At 37.9% G+C, this 18,917-nt stretch overlaps 2 protein-coding genes and 1 pseudogene across 3 annotated transcripts; 2 read left to right on the top strand and 1 right to left on the bottom strand.

Annotated features, from left to right (window-relative positions):
- Positions 216–4,058, top strand: LOC109235085 (annotated as a pseudogene).
- On the top strand, positions 7,702–12,240 carry LOC109234599 (protein DETOXIFICATION 16-like). Its single transcript, XM_019400649.1, has 8 exons — positions 7,702–8,265; positions 8,975–9,519; positions 9,606–9,692; positions 9,784–9,840; positions 9,932–10,170; positions 10,424–10,542; positions 10,639–10,725; positions 11,087–12,240. Exons 1-8 carry the CDS (start codon positions 7,996–7,998, stop codon positions 11,126–11,128), a joined length of 1,446 nt encoding a protein of 481 aa, XP_019256194.1. The 5' UTR covers positions 7,702–7,995; the 3' UTR covers positions 11,129–12,240.
- LOC109234600 (protein DETOXIFICATION 16-like) lies at positions 12,172–17,140 on the bottom strand. Of its 2 annotated transcripts, XM_019400651.1 has the most exons (7): positions 16,782–17,140; positions 14,236–14,635; positions 13,579–13,665; positions 13,191–13,486; positions 12,836–12,954; positions 12,647–12,733; positions 12,172–12,353 (listed from the first exon to the last, which is right to left on the bottom strand). In XM_019400651.1, the coding sequence occupies exons 2-7, from the start codon at positions 14,565–14,567 to the stop codon at positions 12,312–12,314; spliced, it is 963 nt and encodes a 320-aa protein (XP_019256196.1). In that variant the 5' UTR covers positions 14,568–14,635; positions 16,782–17,140; the 3' UTR covers positions 12,172–12,311. The 2 variants fall into 2 exon arrangements, with proteins under 2 accessions (XP_019256196.1, XP_019256195.1); XM_019400650.1 differs by lacking the exon at positions 16,782–17,140 and having other exon boundaries at positions 14,236–15,143.

Consider the following 18,917-nt stretch of genomic DNA (forward strand, 5'->3'; position numbering starts at 1 on the left):
ATTTATATAGATTCTATGGGTTTAACTTTTAAGGATTTTAGCATTGAACCCGTTGTATTTTCAAAGTTATGCGTTCATATTTACCATTCGTTGTAATTTTAATAAATTTTTACCCATAAATTTATTCTCCGCGTTGAGATGAACCTATCGGCCAAACTCTGTATCCGCCCATGTGAGTACCATTACGCAGTGCACAGGCAAGCTGATAAATGAAACTTGGACCTAACACAACCCCAAAAGTTAGTTAAGGTGAGGATTACCCAAGACCGAACCTCAAATCCCACCGATGTGGGACAACTCAACACAAGGTTGAGACTTGAGAGAGGAAAATGGATATACAAGAGAGGGAACTAGATCTTGAGTGTCCATTGATTACAGAATCTAAGAACAGAAGAAATGAGATTTTGGTAGAAGTGAAGAAGCTGTTGGTATTAGCAGGGCCTCTTATGTCAGTGAACTTTCTATTATACTGTTTACAGGTTATATCTGTAATGTTTGTTGGTCATCTTGGAGAGTTAGCCCTTTCTGGTGCTTCTATGGCTACTTCCTTTGCCTCTGTTACTGGTCTCAGCTTGTTGGTTAGTCCTTTGCTTTTTTCCTTTAATTGCTTTTATGGTAACCTTGTGATTCTATCATTCTTTACTATCATTCACAGGGCAGCCCGGTGCGTGAAGCATCCCGCGTTTACGTAAGGGTCCGAGAAAGGGCCGCACCCCAAGGGGTGTAATGTACGCAACCTAACCTGATGTAAGCATCAATGGTGGCTAATTCCGGCTCGAAAGAGTGACCTATAGGTCACACGGAGACAACTTAACTGTTGCTCCAAGGCTCCCCTTCCCATAAGACAAGTAAAGAACTAGTGAAAAGAAAAACAAAGGTCAAGAAAAGATCAAAATGCTTGTTTCCCATGGTAGCCAGTTAGAAAGTGCTCCTGGTGCTCGAGGAAATGCATTTTGCATTAGTTGAAGATCATGTTTCTAGATGATCTGTTATTAAATGGTTGTTTCGATAAATGTTATATGGATTGTTCATTCACCTTAATTTAGATCCTTAACAATACACTAAATTTTGTATGAGGCTTGTACTAGATGCCCCTTTTTAATAACGATTATGCCTGGGTCAACTTGCACGTACCTCGACTAATCAACCGAGCAGCCTGCTATAGTCCACAAGCACCTGTGTCAGCTAATCCTGCCCACCAAGGTTGGATCAGATGGACTAACAATGAGCGTCACAGCTAGGATTCAGACCTGAAATCTCAAGTTGTTACTCATATGCTTCCACCACCTAACTATCCCTTTGGGAACATATAGGATAGCTTTTGATTAAAATGGCTTTAATTGTAGTGCATAGACTTACCTCTTTAGTTATTTGATACCAAGTTAAACGGTGCTTTATCATCGCTACATTTCAATCTTTATCTTGCTTGAGCAGATGGGAATGGGAAGTGCATTGGACACTTTATGTGGGCAATCATATGGCGCAATGCAGTATCATATGCTTGGAATCCATATGCAAAGGGCAATGCTTGTTCTTCTACTAGCCAGTGTTCCGCTTGCCTGTATTTGGGCTAATGCAGGGTATATTCTTGTATTATTGGGACAAGATCCAGAAATAGCAGCTGAAGCAGGAAGTTATGCGCGCTATATGATTCCATCTATCTTTGCCTATGCACTTCTCCAGTGTCATATTAGATTTCTACAAGCACAAAACAATGTGCTACCCATGATGTTCTGTGCCGGAATCACTACTTTACTGCATTTATTCAGTTGTTAGATTCTGGTCTTTAAATCTGGCCTAGGCAACAAAGGTGCAGCTTTGGCTAACGCTATATCCTACTGGATTAATTTCTTGTTGCTAGCTTTATATGTCAGAATATCGCCTTCTTGTAAAAGCACTTGGTCTGGATTTTCAAAAGAGGCATTTCATGATATTTGGAAATATCTAAGACTTGCCATTCCTTCAGCTGCTATGCTCTGGTAGTGTTCTTAATCTTATGTAAATCATATATTCGTCCTTTCAAAATGATCAAATGAATCAAACCATGTTGCTTGTCTTTGACACAGCTTAGAGATTTGGTCGTTTGAAATGATGGTTCTGTTGGCTGGACTTCTTCCAAATCCGAAGCTGGAGACGTCAGTTCTTTCTATCAGGTTGGACTACCTAAGCTCAGACATGCTAATATCAAGCTGAAAATCTTGTTTCATCAAAAATTTGCTACTTCTTAAATATTTCAGCCTTAATACATGCGCGATGGTGTATATGATACCTCTAGGACTAAGTGATGCTACGAGGTGAATTTTTCTAACACTTTTAGATCCCTTCGGTTACATTTTCCTTTATATGCTTCTTCACTAGTTTGTATACTTAATTGCCTTAATTTCTCCTCAGCATAAGAGTTTCAAATGAACTAGGTGCAGGACGACCTCAAGCAGCTCGTTTAGCAGCTTGCACTGCGGTATTCTTGGTGGCTACAGAAGGCGTCGTTGCAGCAATAGTTCTGATTTTGGTTCGTAATCTGTGGGGATATTGTTATAGCACTGAGGAAGAAGTGGTTGGATATGTAGCAGAAATGCTAGTCTTGCTAGCAGGATCCCACTTCTTAGATGGTATTCAATCTGTGCTTTCAGGTTTGTCCAAATTTTTGTGCAAGTTTCCCATTGTTATGTTTTCAAGAATCTGAACTATGTTTCTTGATATGTTTTTTTTTTGTATAGAAAAAATCCGGGTAGGTAAGGGAAGGGGGAATGGGGGAGGGGGAATCGAACCCTCACCAACTAGGTGAAAGTTGAAATAGCCAACCAACTGAGCTACTAAGATTCCCCTTTCTTGATTTGTTAAAACAAGGCTTGAGGGTATAACAGATGATTAGGCAAATTGAAATTAAGAAGAGCTAATGCAGCAGTTCAATTTGTTTCATTTGCTCTGATAGTATAATCAATTTTTCTTCGTTGTTTATCCAAAATACCAGCATCTTTAATCTTGAAGGAGAGTTAAACAGTAGCGGATCCAGAATTTAGACGGTGTAGGTCCTGTGTCAAGAAAGTATGTTTTGGGATGTATATCTAACTCTTTCTACACTTGTTTCGCACACACACATATATATATAATTCAACCCTGAAACACTGAGTTATGCCGAACCTATAAACTCATGTTGGATCCGTCACTGGAGTTAAATGACTATATGACCTTATCGCGTACCATAATTCAGGTACTGCAAGAGGATGTGGCTGGCAAAAGATAGGGGCAATTGTCAACTTGGGAGCTTATTACCTTTTCGGGATACCTGCTGGTGTTATATTAGCTTTTGTCTACCATTTTGGTGGAAAGGTACTCTTTCAAGCTTCTCATTTTATTTGCATTTCTAGCGTTGGAACTAGTCGAAAAACTAATAATATGGTTTGCAGGGACTTTGGTTGGGAATCACTCTTGCTCTTTTTGCACAAGCTCTACTTCTTTTAATAGTTACTCTGCGCACAAATTGGGAAAAACAGGTAAAACTCTTTGGTAACTCAGCCGGATTGTTGAATTACTTAATTATATTATGTCTCAACACAGATCGCTAGTGAAGTTGGCGTTTGATTTGTTCTTTGAAAAGTTGAGTTGTATGAAATATAGTAATAATGCAAGTCTAATTCTTTATTTTGTAGGCAAAGAAGGCAGCTAATAGGGTGATTCCGGAGCTAGCTAACAGAGAAGAAAATGCAGAATGACATAATATGGCAAGATTACTTACAAGTTCAAAATCTGAAGATCTCTTAGGTTAGAGGGCTCAGAGCTCACACTCGCGACGACTGGTTGATGAATTAATACAACAGTTTTTCAAGATTTGCCTCTATATCTTAGGATCAGAATCTTGAAGGTCCTTGCCTCGCACTATTATAACCACAAGATAATGTTCCAATTGGGGTTTTACGTTCGTAGAAATGATCAAGAAGTACTCCCTTGGACATTTTGAGGCTAGTATAAATCTTGGAAGGCAATTCTGATTGGTCAAAGAAATTGATACATTGTTATTAAAACTTATAATTACTATAAACTTACTTCTGTTGAATTCATCTAATGCATTTACTAGCAGTCTCAGGGCAACATATTCTATTTTGGAAATTAGCGCTTCTTTATTTACTCTAGCTTTCCATTATTATTGCCACTCTAATCTTCTTTACATAAGCTTTCAAAGGTATACCTAGGGCTTCGGTCTAGTGGTAATAGTGTCCTGTATGGATTAGGCGCACGTTACGGCTTCGGCCCTAGAGCAAACAAAAACTTGGTAGTAACGACCCGGCCGGTCGTTTCGTGAATTATAGCCACGTTTCCCCCATTTCTGCTTCTTTATGTGTTCCTCAGCTGTATTTCATCATATCGTGTTGGTTGGTTCGGGTCCGGAGTGGTTTCGGTGTGGAATGAGCCACTTGGTCTCCTATTTAGAAGCTTAAGTTGGAAAGTCAACCGGATGTTGACTTATGATTAAACGATCTTGGATTTGGATTTTTATGGTTCGGTTAGCTCCGTTAGGTGATTTTGGACTTGGGAGCGCGTCCGGAATGTGATTTGGAGGTCCGTGGTAGAATTAGGCTTGAATTGGCGAAATTGGAAAATTTGGCGATTTTGGTCGGCAGTGGAAAATTTGATATCGGGGTCGGAATGGAATTTCAGAAGTTGGAGTAGGTTCGTAGTGTCATTTGTGACGTGTGTGCAAAATTTCAGGTCATTCGGAGGTGATTTAGTAGGTTTCGGCGTCGTTTGCGGAATTTGGAAGTTTAGAAGTTCTTAAGCTTGAATCCGAGGATGATTTGGTGTTTTGATGTTGTTTTGAGCGATTCGAAGGTTCGACTAAGTTCGTATGTTGATATTTGACTTGTTGGTATGTTTGGTAGAGGTCCCGAGGGCCTCGGGTTGATTTCGGGTGGTTGACGGAACAAGGTTGGAATTTGAAGAATGCTGAAGATTGAACTCAGCTGTCATAACCGCACTTGCGGAGTGGGGTTCGCAGGTGCGAGCCCGCAGAAGCGGAGAAGAAGCTGAGGTTGGCTGGGAGCCGCAGTTGCGAGTAGTGGAGCGCACATGCGAGACTGCAAGAGCGATGTTGGGACCGCAGAAGCGGTTTCTGAGGGAATAAGTGGGAACCGCACCTGCGATGGATTTTCCGCAGGTGCGGCAGCGCAGATGCGGAAGTTTTGGGCAGAAAGTATAAATTGAGGATTTCGCGAATTTTGGGTCATTCTTCACCATTTTTATCCGGTTTTGGAGCTGTTGGGAGCAATTTCAAGAGGGATTCAAGGGGGTTTTCATTGAGGTAAGTAATTTGAGCCCTAATACTCGTGTTTATGGTAATTTCCCGTTGTTTAATCATGTAATTAGTGGTGATTAAGGGCGAAAATGAGGGGTTAGGGCTTGGGATTTTGGAGAGTTTGATTGAGGATTTGAGGGGTCAAATGGAGTCGGATTTTGATAAATCTTGTATGTATGGACTCGTGAGTGAAAGGGCTTTCTAGTTTGTGATTTTTGTTGGATTCCGAGACGTGGGCCCGGGGGCCGGGTTTGAGAAGATTTCGGGATTTGTGCCTAATTTGATAATTTTTCTTGTGGAATTCATCCCATTGGCGTATATTGATGGTATTGTTCTGGTTATGAATAGATTCGGAGCGATTGGAGGCCGAGTCGAGGGGCAAGAGCATCGCAGAGTAGGGATTTGACTGGTTTGAGGTAAGTAACAATTGTAAATCTAGTCCTGAGGGTATGAAACTCCGGATTTCGTATCGTTTTACTATTTTGAGGTGACGCGCATGCTAGGTGACGGGCGTGACTTTGTCCGTCCCGTAGCAATTATAAATTTGCGTATTTGGTTGAAACTATATGATACTTATGTGTTTTAGAAAGAGTTTCTGTAAATTAGGCTGAATGCCATATTTGGGCCTTGTGCCAGAGCTGTTTGGATTGTTAGGAGCCTTTTCTTACTATTCTCTCACTGTTTTTGGCTAAAAATCTATACTTAGTCATGTTATACTTATTGATTTCATAACTCAGTCTTTATTACTCTGTTTTGATGCATATAAAATATTGTTTTGGACTAAGTACCCTGTTTTTACTGAGAGCCCGAGTGACTTGAGAGGTTTATGACTGAGTGAGGCCGAGGGCCTGATTTGTGAGGATATTTATGGGATCGGGATGCACGCCGCATCATGTTGTTACTGATTCATGATTGAGTGAGGCCGAGGGCCTGATTGATTTATGCCACGAGGTGGCTTGTTATAGCGCTTGGGCTGAAGGAGCCCCTTCGGAGTCTGCACACCCCCAGTGAGCGCGGGTACCCTGAGTGTGAGTGATGGTGAGGTATGCCCGAGGGGCTATATACGAGTGACTGCGAGGTTTGCCCGAGGGGCTGTTCATGAGTGATGTTTTGCCCGATGGGCTATTTATGTTTTCACCATTTTGCTCACTGTTGCACTGAGCCTCTATTTGAGAAACGTTGAAAAATATCTTCAAATGATTTTTACTGAAACTTAGTTTAAACGAAATGATTTGATTCAAAGTCTACTTTTAAAAGCCTGTTGTATTCATGATATGAACTTTATATGCTTTATTGCTCGTCGCTGCTTCTCAGCCTTTATTTACTTTGGTTACTTACTGAGTTGGCGTACTCACGTTACTCCATGCACCTTGTGTGCAGATCCAGGTGTATCAGAACCCGGTAGCGGCTGTTGACTAGCCCAGCTGTAGATTCTTCTCGGAGTTGGCAAGATAGCTGCTGGCGATCGCAACCCTGTTCTTCTCCCTCCTATCTTCCTATAGCTGTTATAGTCACATTTCCAGACTGTTTTAGTCTCAGTGTTTGGGATAGATTTTAGTAGATGCTCATGACCAGTGACACCCCAATGTCGGGCTTTTCTTTCTGCATTTTCGTTATTCAGATTTTCTTTATGAAGTTTTATTATTAAATAGCTTGAAGTTATCTTAAAATTGAAATATCGGGTTGTTTTTGGTAAAGAGTCGGCTTGCCTAGTACCATGATAGGTGCCATCACGACATGGTAGTTTGGGTCGTGACAATTTACTAATAACTTTAAATTCTACTTCATCTTTACCCTTGGCCTCGTTATCCTCCGGGTAAATAACTAAATATTCAACCAAGTGCATCATTTAGCCTGTTAGAGCATAGGTGCCAGCATATAATACTAGACTATTTCTAAAAAAAATATGTACATAAAATACCTAGTTTGACGGAATGACCATGGGTTCACGTGACCCATGTATTTGCCTATAAATCCCTCCGCCTCAAGCTACAAAAATTGTCAAAACAATCATTTTTCTTTTCCACCAAAAATAGTTTATACATTACTAAAATAAGTCAAATGTCAACTAGGTGGTATCTATTGTTCATATCTACAAGGAGGCTAATTCGGCAGCAGATGGCTTGGCCAATTTTGCCTTCAGTCAAGATTCTCGTTTTGAATGGCAAGCATTTGTACCTTCTAGCATTTCTTCACGTGTTGCCATTTGCCAAATATCATCTATATATATATATGAATATATTCACAATTTACAATAGACCCTTGTGTCCGACCCTTCCCCGGATCCCGTGCATAGCGGAAAGTGCACCGGACCGCCCTTTTACTTTCTCCAATGTAGAAGCCATTTGCCAAATATCATCTATATTTTATCCATTGGGATATCACTATCAGCTTTGGTTGGGCTTTGTTACAAAGAATTCTATTTCTATCTTATGTCTGCCCCTACACAAGAAAGATTTTTTTATAAATTTGTCTTTACTTATGATTCCAAAAGTTTTAGCATAGAGATGACAAAAAGTGGAAAAAGATCTTTACTTAAATATATCCTGTTTCATTTCTTTTCTTTTCTTTTTTACTAGTTGCAAAATTATTAAACTAAAAATGCCAACATTCTGCCAAAAGGAATCAATCTTGAAAATGTTTGATTTTTCAACCTTTCAGTTTTAGCCATTTTTGCTTTGTGAAGGCAAAGTTGAGGAGGGAAAATGGATATTCAAGAAAGGGAAATAGATATTGAGTGTCCACTAATATCAAAGTCAAGAAATGAGGAATCTAAGAACAAGAGAAAATGTGATGAGTTTTTAGAAGAAGTGAAGAAGTTGTTGGGATTAGCAGGGCCTTTAATGTCAGTAAATCTTCTGCTATATTGTTTACAGGTTATTTCTGTAATGTTTGTTGGTCATCTTGGAGAATTAGCTCTTTCTGGTGCTTCTATGGCTACTTCTTTTGCCACTGTCACTGGTTTCAGCTTGTTGGTAAGTCCTTTTTTCAGTTCAGATTGTTGCTTCCATGTGATCAGGAGGTCACGGGTTCGAGCCGTGAAAACAGCCTCGCAGAAATGTAGGGTAAGGCTGCGTACAATAGACCCTTGTGGTCCGACCTTCCCCGACCCCACGCATAGCGGGAACTTAGTGCACCGGGATGCCCTTTCTTATTGCTGCTTTGATATGTAAATGTCCCAAAGGGAGTTAATGAACTGTTCTATAGTCCAAATTAGCTAAAAACATTTGTATTGAAAGTAACAAGCATGAAACTTAAGTTTATATGCTATGTGGTATTTAACTACAACAACAACAACAACCCAGTGGAATCCCACAAGTGGTGTCTGGGGAGGGTAGTGTGTACGCAGACCTTACCCCTACTCCGGAGGAATAGAGAGGCTGTTTCCGATAGAGGTAGTGTGTACGCAGACCTTACCCCTACTCCGGAGGAATAGAGAGGCTGTTTCCGATAGAGGTAGTGTGTACGCAGACCTTACCCCTACTCCGGAGGAATAGAGAGGCTGTTTCCGATAGAGGTAGTGTGTACACAGACCTTACCCCTATGTGGTATTTAACTATTTAACATATACTTGTTGTGTATCTATTCAAGTTTATACAAGTTTATTTCTTTAAATGTTTGTCATTGTTTTAAAAGAATTTACTTTTTGATATCTGCATTTTGGATTCTATTTTGCTTGATCAGATGGGAATGGGAAGTGCATTGGACACAATCTGCGGGCAAGCATATGGTGCAAAGCAATATCATATGCTTGGTATTTATATGCAAAGGGCAATGATTGTTCTTCTTTTAGTTAGTATTCCTCTAGCCTATATTTGGGCAAATGCAAGACATATTCTTGTAATCTTGGGACAAACTCCGGAAATAGCAGCCGAAGCAGGAAATTATGCACGTTTCATGATACCGAGCCTCTTTGCCTATGGACTACTACAATGTCAGATTAGGTTTCTACAAGCACAAAACAATGTCCTCCCAATGATGTTAACTGCAGGAGTCACTACTTTGCTGCATTTATTCAGTTGTTGGATTCTCGTCCTCAAAACCGGCCTTGGCAATAAAGGCGCTGCTCTGGCTAATGCTGCATCGTACTGGATTAACGTGTTCTTGCTAGCTGCATATATTATGATATCGCCTTCTTGCAAAAGTACTTGGACGGGATTTTCAACCAAAGCATTTTCTGATATCCCGAGATATCTTAGACTTGCAATTCCTTCAGCCATTATGCTTTGGTAATCCTTAGTCACTTCTACTAATGAATGCATAGACATATAATTCCATTGAATGAATGAATTAGATTCTTTTTTAATGGATTCAGCTTAGAGAGTTGGTCATTTGAAATGATGGTTCTGTTATCTGGTCTTCTTCCTAATCCAAAACTAGAAACGTCGGTTCTTTCCATCAGGTTAGTTCTTTAACACATTACTATCAGATGCAACATCATGTTCCTGTGATATTTCGCCCGGCCTAATGTTACTGTTGTTTGCAATTTTCAGCCTTAATACATCTAGTATGATATATATGTTGCCTTTTGGACTAAGTGGTGCCACAAGGTAAATTTCCTACTTACACATTTTCCTTCTCAATCATCTTTCACAGTTGACACTACCTCACTATTTCTTACACTTTGGTTTTCTTCCTCAGCATAAGAGTTTCCAATGAATTAGGCGGTGGACGACCAAAAGCAGCTCGTGTAGCAGCGTATACTGCACTATTTTTAGCTAGTACAGAAGGAATTTTATTAGCAATATTCATCATTTCGGTTCGTAAATCATGGGGCCGTTGTTATAGCAATGAAGAAGAAGTAGTAACGTATGTAGCGGAAATGTTAATGTTTATAGCAGGATCACACTTCATAGATGCAAATCAATCTGTACTTTCAGGTTTGTTCAAATCTTCTTTTAGAAATATTCCAACAATCTTATATTTCTAATAATATTTGCTGCCATGTGACCAGGAGGTCACGAGTTCGAGCCGTGGAAACAGCCTCTTGCAGAAATGCAGGGCAAGGCTGCGTACGATAGACCCTTGTGGTCCGGCCTTTCCCCAGACCCCGCGCATAGCGAGAGCTTAGTGCACCGGGCTACTCTTATATTTCTAATAATGCAAGTTTTATATGCTAAACTCTCACTTCAGGTATTGCTAGAGGATGTGGTTGGCAAAAAATAGGTGCAATTGTCAATTTGGGAGCTTATTATTTGTGGGGAATTCCTGCTGGTATTTTATTAGCTTTTGTATACCATGTTGGAGGAAAGGTACTCATTTATGCATTTGATTTTATTTGAATTTTTTTTTATTTATCTTTTTAAACAAAACTGATGATATTCATATTTTTCTAATGGTGTTTAAAGGGACTTTGGTTGGGACTTACTCTATCCCTTTTGGCTCAAGCCCTGATTTATTTAGTAGTTACTCTGAGAACAAATTGGGACAAAGAGGTAAATCTATTTTTCTCCTACTTCTAAAGCTTCACCATATAGAATGTTTATGGATAGAACTTGAGTTATATCCACCAACACCTACATTGCTCGGACTTTCCGAAAATATATCGATGAGTGCATGTCGGATCCTCCAAAAATAGTGTATTTTTGGAGGATCCGACAGGAGTGCGGCAGCTGTTTTGGAGAGTTTGCGCAACATAGACCAACAATGTAGACATTTTCTATACTACTAATATAATTTAATAGGTTTATGATTTACTTGAATAAGCTTAAAAATAATATGATTGTGAAAATATTCTTTACTTCACCAAACTTGAACTCATTTTAGATATTGCAACTTCCCTCTGTCCTTTTGTAGGCAAAGAAAGCAGCTGATAGAGTGACTCCAGAGCTAGCATAGAAGAAAATGGTAAAAGAAGAATGACATAAGGCAAGAAGCTCACAAGTTCAGGGTTAGCAAATTATGATGACAAATATAAGTAAGCAAATAATGTGAATATTGATTTGCATTTGTTTTTGAACTAGTTTCGCGTTTAGTTTCTAGAAGAAAAAAAAAAGATTTACTAAAGCCCTGTAGCATTATTTTCTTTGATTTCCATACAGTGGAAGTGATAAACTAAAAAACAACAACGACAAAAAACCCAGTGTAATCTCACAAGTGGAGTCTGGGGAGAGTAATGTATAGGCAGACCTTAACCCTATCTTGTGAAGGTAGAAAGGGTGTTTCCGATAGACCCTCGGCTCAAGGAAAATGATAGACTAAGAAGTGAGTAAATATTATTGTTGCTACTATGCATATTTCTGAAGAAACATGAAAACTATAGAAAAACATGCCAGTGGAAGAAAAATAAGCAGGGGTTGAAATGTATTTTGCCCCGAGAGTGATGCCGACCTCAACTTGTTTGGGATTGAGGCGTAGCAAGTGTTGTTATTGTAGTGAATGTCGGTTTCGCTCAATAACATCAATGTTCACCTCAGAAGTTTGGAGAAATACATGGATAGACATTCAAACTTACCAATTATCAAGTAGATATTTTAACTATCCCACCAGAGGCAGGGTAGTGTTTTAGTTACAAGCTTATCCAAACTCATAGGCTTTAGCTCGGATTTGTATAATAGATTGTGAATCCTATAAACTCAAATGAGTTGTAGTAGAATTCTGAACTCAAATCCGTAATGTTCAAATCTTGATCAATGCACATCTATAGACCAGTGACCATATAAACACCTCTCGAAAGTCTGCCTCGTGCAAAAATCTGACTTGGCGACGCCCTTGTAATGCGTCCACTTAATAGTTAACAATTGGCGCCCTCTCAATCGCCTAAACTAAAGATCAAACTCGCGTATAGTGGATGTCTGAGCCCGAGACAACTTACTGTCTGAGAAGTTTTTAGAGCAACTCAATTTGTGTTCATATAAGCTTTGCACAAACTCATATTAATATTAGGAACACAAGAAATGGAAGGAATTTTGTTTTGGCAAAGAACAAACACAAAACCAGTCCTTCCTAAACAAACACAAAGCCCATTGAACTAAATCTAATACATCACATCCAACTATTCTAAACAATGATAAATGAGATTTTATGTTGATTCTTGAGTCACCCTTTCTGCTGCTTTCATTGCCTACAAAACACAGGAGACATGCATTATTAACAAGGGTTGTGCTGGAGTGTTAAGTACTCTTTTATAACCAGATGTCTCGGGTTCGAGTCCCTGGGGTATGGAGTCGGCTTTGTTAGGAGGTGCTTTACCCCCCAATGTGGGACTTCACGGCGCGAACTTGGATCTAGTCGGGTTCCAATGTGAGTACCGGATACCGGGTGGGAAACCAAATAAAAAAACTCAATGAAAGTAGCTGCATAAATTGGTGATTGAAATTGAAACAAGCCTCAGAATGAGCAAAAACCAAGCTTTACCTGTTTGTCCCAATCTGTTAGCAGAATAACAACTAAATAAATTAGTGCTTGTGCAGAATGGGCCAGAATGATTCCCAACCAAAGTCCCTTTAATACAATTGAAAAAGCATGAGTATTATCAGTTTCGCCATAATTTTAAGTAACAACGAGTAAAATGCAATGAAAATAAAATGCGCGATAGAATAATACCTTTCCTCCAAGATGGTAGACAAAAGCTAACACAATACCAGCAGGTATTCCCCACAGATTATGAGCTCCCAAATTGACAAATGCGCCTTTCTTTTGCCACCCGCACCCTCTAGCAATACCTGAACAAGGTCCGGGAGTTAGTAGGCTGCCTTTTAATGTAGTGGCGACGCCAAGAGTGCTCAAGATTTAGTAATATATGAATAAAGTATTTATTTGACCTATATGCTATAATTTTCCGGTGACAGGTGTTCAACTAACCACCCTTCGCTGGCTATCGCTCTGCCTTGTTTCATAGTTAAAGAAATTAGGATATAAGAGTTGCATTACTGGAGCCTTGGAAGCATTTTGGACAAACCTGAAAATACGGATTTATGTGCATCGAGGAAGTGGGACCCAGCTATGAAGAATAACATTTTCCCTACATATATCACCACATCTTCTTCATTGCTGTAGCAATGGCCCCAGACTTTACGTATCGAAACCATGATTATAGCTAGTAGAATCCCTTCTATGGTAGCTAAGATCGTTGCAGTACGTGCTGCAAGACGAGCTGCTTTTGGTTGTTCAGCTCCCACTTCATTAGAAACTCTTACGCTTGTAGCCCCACCTAGTCCTTCAGCCAACATATGTAACATTGCAGATGTATTAAGGCTGGAATTATCAAGTACAATAGTAACGTTAGGCCTGTCGAAATATGATAAAACATGATGTTGCATGTGATGGTAATTTGTGATAAAACTAACCTGATTGAAAGAACTGAAGTTTCTAGTTTTGGATTAGGAAGAAGACCGGACAAAATCACCATCAGTTCAAATGACCATATCTCCAAGCTGAGTTTCAAAAGATGGAAATAGTCAGATTTATATTTCATAAATTGGAATTATGAATATGTTCAACAACAACAACAACAAACCCAGTTTAATCCCATAAATGGGGTCTGGGGAGGGTAGTGTGTACGCAGACCTTACCCCTACCTTATAAAGATAGAGAGGTTGTTTCCGATAGATCCTCGGCTCAAGGAACAGTAGAGATAAGATATATAAAGCAGCCAAGTAGTGAACAAAGGTGACAACAATGCATTATGGTGACCAATGGCGAAGCCAGGAATTTTCTCAAGGGTGTTCAAATTTGAAAGAAGTGAAAAAATTCCCTGACAAAGAGTGTTCAATATATGTTATATACCTATAAAATCTAATGTTTTACCTATATACCCAGTGTAATTTTCTGACGAAGGGTGGCCGGTTGACCACCCTTTCGGACATGTGGCTTCGCCCCTGATGGTGACGGGCGTGAATGACATAACAACAACAATAACAACAACAAACACAACATGTAGTAATAAAGCACCACGAATTATGAATATATTCATTACTTATTTATTGAAAGCAACTGAGAATTACCAAATCATAAGAGCTGAAGGAATGGCTAGTCTAAGATATCTTGGGATATCAGTAAATGGTTCAGTTGAGAATCCGGTCCAAGTACTTTTGCACGAAGGAGATATCCTAACATAAGCAGCTAGCAAGAACACATTAATCCAGTAAGATGTAGCATTAGCCAGAGCAGCACCTTTACTACCAAGGCCGATTTTGAGCACGAGAATCCAACAACTGAAAACATGCAACAACAGAGTGACTCCTGTGCTTAACATCTTGGGCCGGACATTGTTTTGAGCTTGTAGAAACCTAATCTGGCATTCTAATAGTCCATAGGCAAAGATGCTCGGTATCATGAAGCGTGTATAAATTCCTGCTTCGGCTGCTATCTCAGGATCTTGTTTCAAGATTACAAGAATATGTCCTGCATTAGCCCAAATACAAACAATAGGTATGCTGACTAAAAGACTAACAAACATTGCCCTTTGCATATGAATGCGAAGCATGTGATGGTGCAAAGCACCATATGATTGACCACAAAGTGTCTCCAGTGCACTTCCCATTCCCAACTGATCAAGCAAAATAAAAGCAAAATAGAATCAAGACGACTATCGCATAGCTAAAGATCTTGTTTCCTTTCATCAATATCCATTTTGCCTATTAACTTTGTCTCACAAAACACAAAATGGCTTAATTTGATGTTCAGAGTCAGAAGAGATGATAAAACTGCATAGGCGAACCTATGCTATATAAAAAGTGGTCATCAGCACCCGTAAAGTTCAGCAAAAATTCTATGTATACATGTATATATGTCTTTCGGAAATAGTGATATATTAGTTGTGAACACTCTATATACAAAGCAAAGTTTGGTTGAATCCAAAAATGCACCCGAGACCTTCAAATCATGGGTCCGCCTCCGTATAAAAGTATTAAGAGGTTTAGTTAGCTTAAAGAATGATACTACAAAGGGTATTTATAGTATGCTAATTGGATTTTATTTTGTCCTTATGTAAGAAGAGGCAAAAAAGATGATGTCAAAATAATTAGGAACTATAATCCTTATATAATATTAGGTTAAACAAGTATTAATTATGGGTCAATCAATCATATAAAATTGACGGCTTTCAACACACAAATGGTTATACTATTTTTGACCAAGTGATATCTCACTATGTTAATTTATCTACCCTTAATAGGTAAATATAATAATCATGGCTCTTTTACCTAATTATTAGGTAAATGTTATAAATTGCATTGGTGGATGGATGTCCATTCACACTTATGCATGTAACTAATTAATACTATTAGACTAATTAACGTTTGTAACTCATGGGTGATTTTTCATCCTATAAAAAGTGTTCTGCCTTTTGTGTTGTGCGTTTATTTCATATTAATGAATTTTAAAAATTCACATAAAAATCCTTAAAAGAATTTCTTGAGTGGTAAAATAAACGTTAAAGGAATAATGATGAACAATCTAACTCATAATATGAATATATTTTAATTTTGTCACGAAGAGTAGAAAAAACGGGTGAATAAACTGGAAAAACTCAAATAGTTCGAATGGTCTAATTAAATGTCAAAGCCATATGCTAGCTAACTTAATTCCCATTGCTATAATATATCCTCACTATTTTTCTGCCATTTCATGTTTAAAGTTATCTCGAAAATCATAAAAAGATAACAAGGCCTTCTGCCATTTCATGTTTAAAGTTATCTCGAAAATCATAAAAAGATAACAAGGCCCAAGAATAGAATAACTTTGTACATGAAACACTAAAACAACAACGACGATGACGACGACAACAACAACAACAACAACAAAAAACCCAGTATAATCTCCCAAATAGAGTACGGTCTGGGAAGGGTAGTGTGTATGCAGACCTACCTCTACTTAGAAAGTAAAAAGGTTGTTTCCGATAGACCGGAGCTCAACGGATATAGTGGCCTAAAGCCAAGCTATATTAAAAGGCCTCTTAAATTTATTTCATAAAATTCATATAATAATGAGACACAAAAGAATTTGCTTTCTGATCTATGAATCAACCAAAATATGACTAAATAAAGTAGTTAAGTCAGAGACAGTGAGTTACAAGTCAGAAAATAAAATAGTCAAAAATATGGGAAAGGTTGCCCTATTCGAAAATCTCCGGATCTATGCTGATTTTCAACTCCCCGAAGCATTTTATTGAATGAACTTAGGGGAGAGAAAATTAAAATTGAAGAGAAAGATAAATATGCTAACTACTAAGGGACAAAATTTATTTTATTTGCTAACTCTATCTATATAACCTCAACAGAATAAAAAATTCTTAAAATTTAATCTCTTATTAATAATCATTATATAAAATAAATTCATGTATATGTTATGCATAATATAGCTCCTAATAATTTTTTTGGGGCCTCTTAATTAATTTTGGGAGGCTTAAGGCAATGGTTTTAGTAATTAATCCTCGGCTCAAGAAAAAAGATGAAAAGAAAGCAGTAGTAATTAACAAACACTAATAACAACAAGATAGTAAGACAACGAAGTGAAAGAAGTACATGAAACACTGAGAGATTAAAGTTACCTTGTCAATCGTCAGAATTAAGTCAAGCTTTTAAAATCTCTTTCGGCAATATCCAACCAAGTCTTGTTATAGAATCATTGAAGTGCGACAATTATATCTAATAATGGAACCCTACTTGGCGTGAATCCGAATATAGTCGGGTTCCAATGCAGGTACCGAACACCGAGTGAGAAATTAAAAAAAAAAAAAGATATATAATGCTCGGTCGTTCTCAACAAGAACTCAAACTTCTGAGGAAAAGTTCCATTTTTGTTGGAAAGTTATGCTTTATCCGATATGAAAACAACAGTTTTGCAATTATATTCAAGATTTGAAAAGTCTTTTCAAAGAAGATAAAGAAGATGGGGAAAAAAATGCTATTGATGATGAGAGTAATGCGTTACAAGTAATTATATAAGATATAAATATGATTAAATTATCTTGGTATTATTCAGGAGAATAGGAGAGACTAAACGGCATGATTATTATATAGTAGTAATATTTTTTGTTTTTGTACATGAATGGTAAAACGTTTTGAATGAGGCTTATATCTAATAAATAAACAAAGCATTGCATTGAAAAATCATAAAAAACTGAAAATCATGCTAAGAAAAAGAGGAGAATTAAACTAAAGCATGAAGAATGTAAATGTTACATTGATTTAGGGTGTTCAAAGTTTATATTTTGATCAATAACTAGTAATATTTTTACTTTATATACAATATAATTTTTCAGCGAAGGATGTTCAGTTGACCACCCTTGACCACACATAGTTTCACCACCCTTGACCACACATAGTTTCGCCTCTGGTTAAATGATTATGTACCCGTTTGTCCATATATTTTTAACCAATATTTTTCGGAATTATTTTTCAAAAAACGTGTTTGTCCATTAAAAATTGTAAGTTTTTGGAGATTTTTCAAAAATCAGTTATTTTTTCCCCATACAAAGCTGCAATATTTTTTTCAAGTGAAATACATGTCCAAACATAATTTTAAATTTTAAATACTATTTTTCAACTTAACTCCAAATACTATTTTCTGGGGGAAAAAAATCACAACTTTTATGTCCAGACGCTATTATACCTTTTCTTACTAAATGATATTTTAGTATTACCAATTTATCTTTAACCTTATTTGGTACTAACATAATGATTGGCTCTTTATTAGGAAAAAGAATCAATTATTATATTACCTAATTTATCTATTTATTGTATCTAGGATTTCAAAAGTAGTTTTGCACGAAGTTGAGGACTTATATACTTTGTCTTGGTCTTCATTTGTTTGATACCAAATCAATTATATTCCTAACCTGTTGTTTAGCCACTTTAGAGACTGAGGTACATATGTTCATACATTTGTGTTTTTGCCTATTTGTGTAAAATCCCAATCAAAAAGGTTTAGTTATTCTTTATAAATATGCCTACTAATTTATCTTTTCAAATTTTTATATCACTATTGTGTGCCTAATTTAATTTTTACATTCATATACACAATATGAAACTATATTACCCTCCCTACTCAAGTTTTACTATAATTACATTTTATATACCCAATTACCATTTATGTACATCTTAAGGGAATTAATGATAATAATTAGTGTCCTAAAATAACTCTAACGTATCTTCCACTCCCCCACGTTTCTCTCTCCACATCCCACCCCCCCCCCCCCCTCCCCCCACGTATCTTACACTCACTCACGATTCCACCATTGACAATTGATAATAGGTGAATTTGACTATAATCACACCATTAAATAATCACCTTCTTGTGTAGTTTTAATGCTAAAAGTGATAACAAAATGCTCTTATTATTGCTTTTCATGATTTGTAGGTGATATAGGTATAAGGAAGGCTAAGGAGCAGTTTTGGAGTTAAAAGTGATGAAAAAGAGGCCAACTGTGAAATTTCCCAAGTGAACCATGCAAAACAGGCCGAAGATTCAGAGTACTGGATCCACAGCGGTTCCACCGCGACCGCGGCAGAACCGCGGTGGGAAGCAGCTTCAGAAGATCAGAGATTCCGCGAGGGTGTTTGGCCGCGGTTCTACCGCGACCGCGGTAGAACCGCGGTAGGCATAGAAACTTCGGGGACCAAAGTGTCAATTACGGGATTTTTAGACCTAAACCCTATTTTAAAACATTAGACTTCGCCCAAGA

The sequence above is a fragment of the Nicotiana attenuata genome, chromosome 11, assembly GCF_001879085.1.
Source record: "Nicotiana attenuata strain UT chromosome 11, NIATTr2, whole genome shotgun sequence".
Classification (NCBI taxonomy): domain Eukaryota; kingdom Viridiplantae; phylum Streptophyta; class Magnoliopsida; order Solanales; family Solanaceae; genus Nicotiana; species Nicotiana attenuata.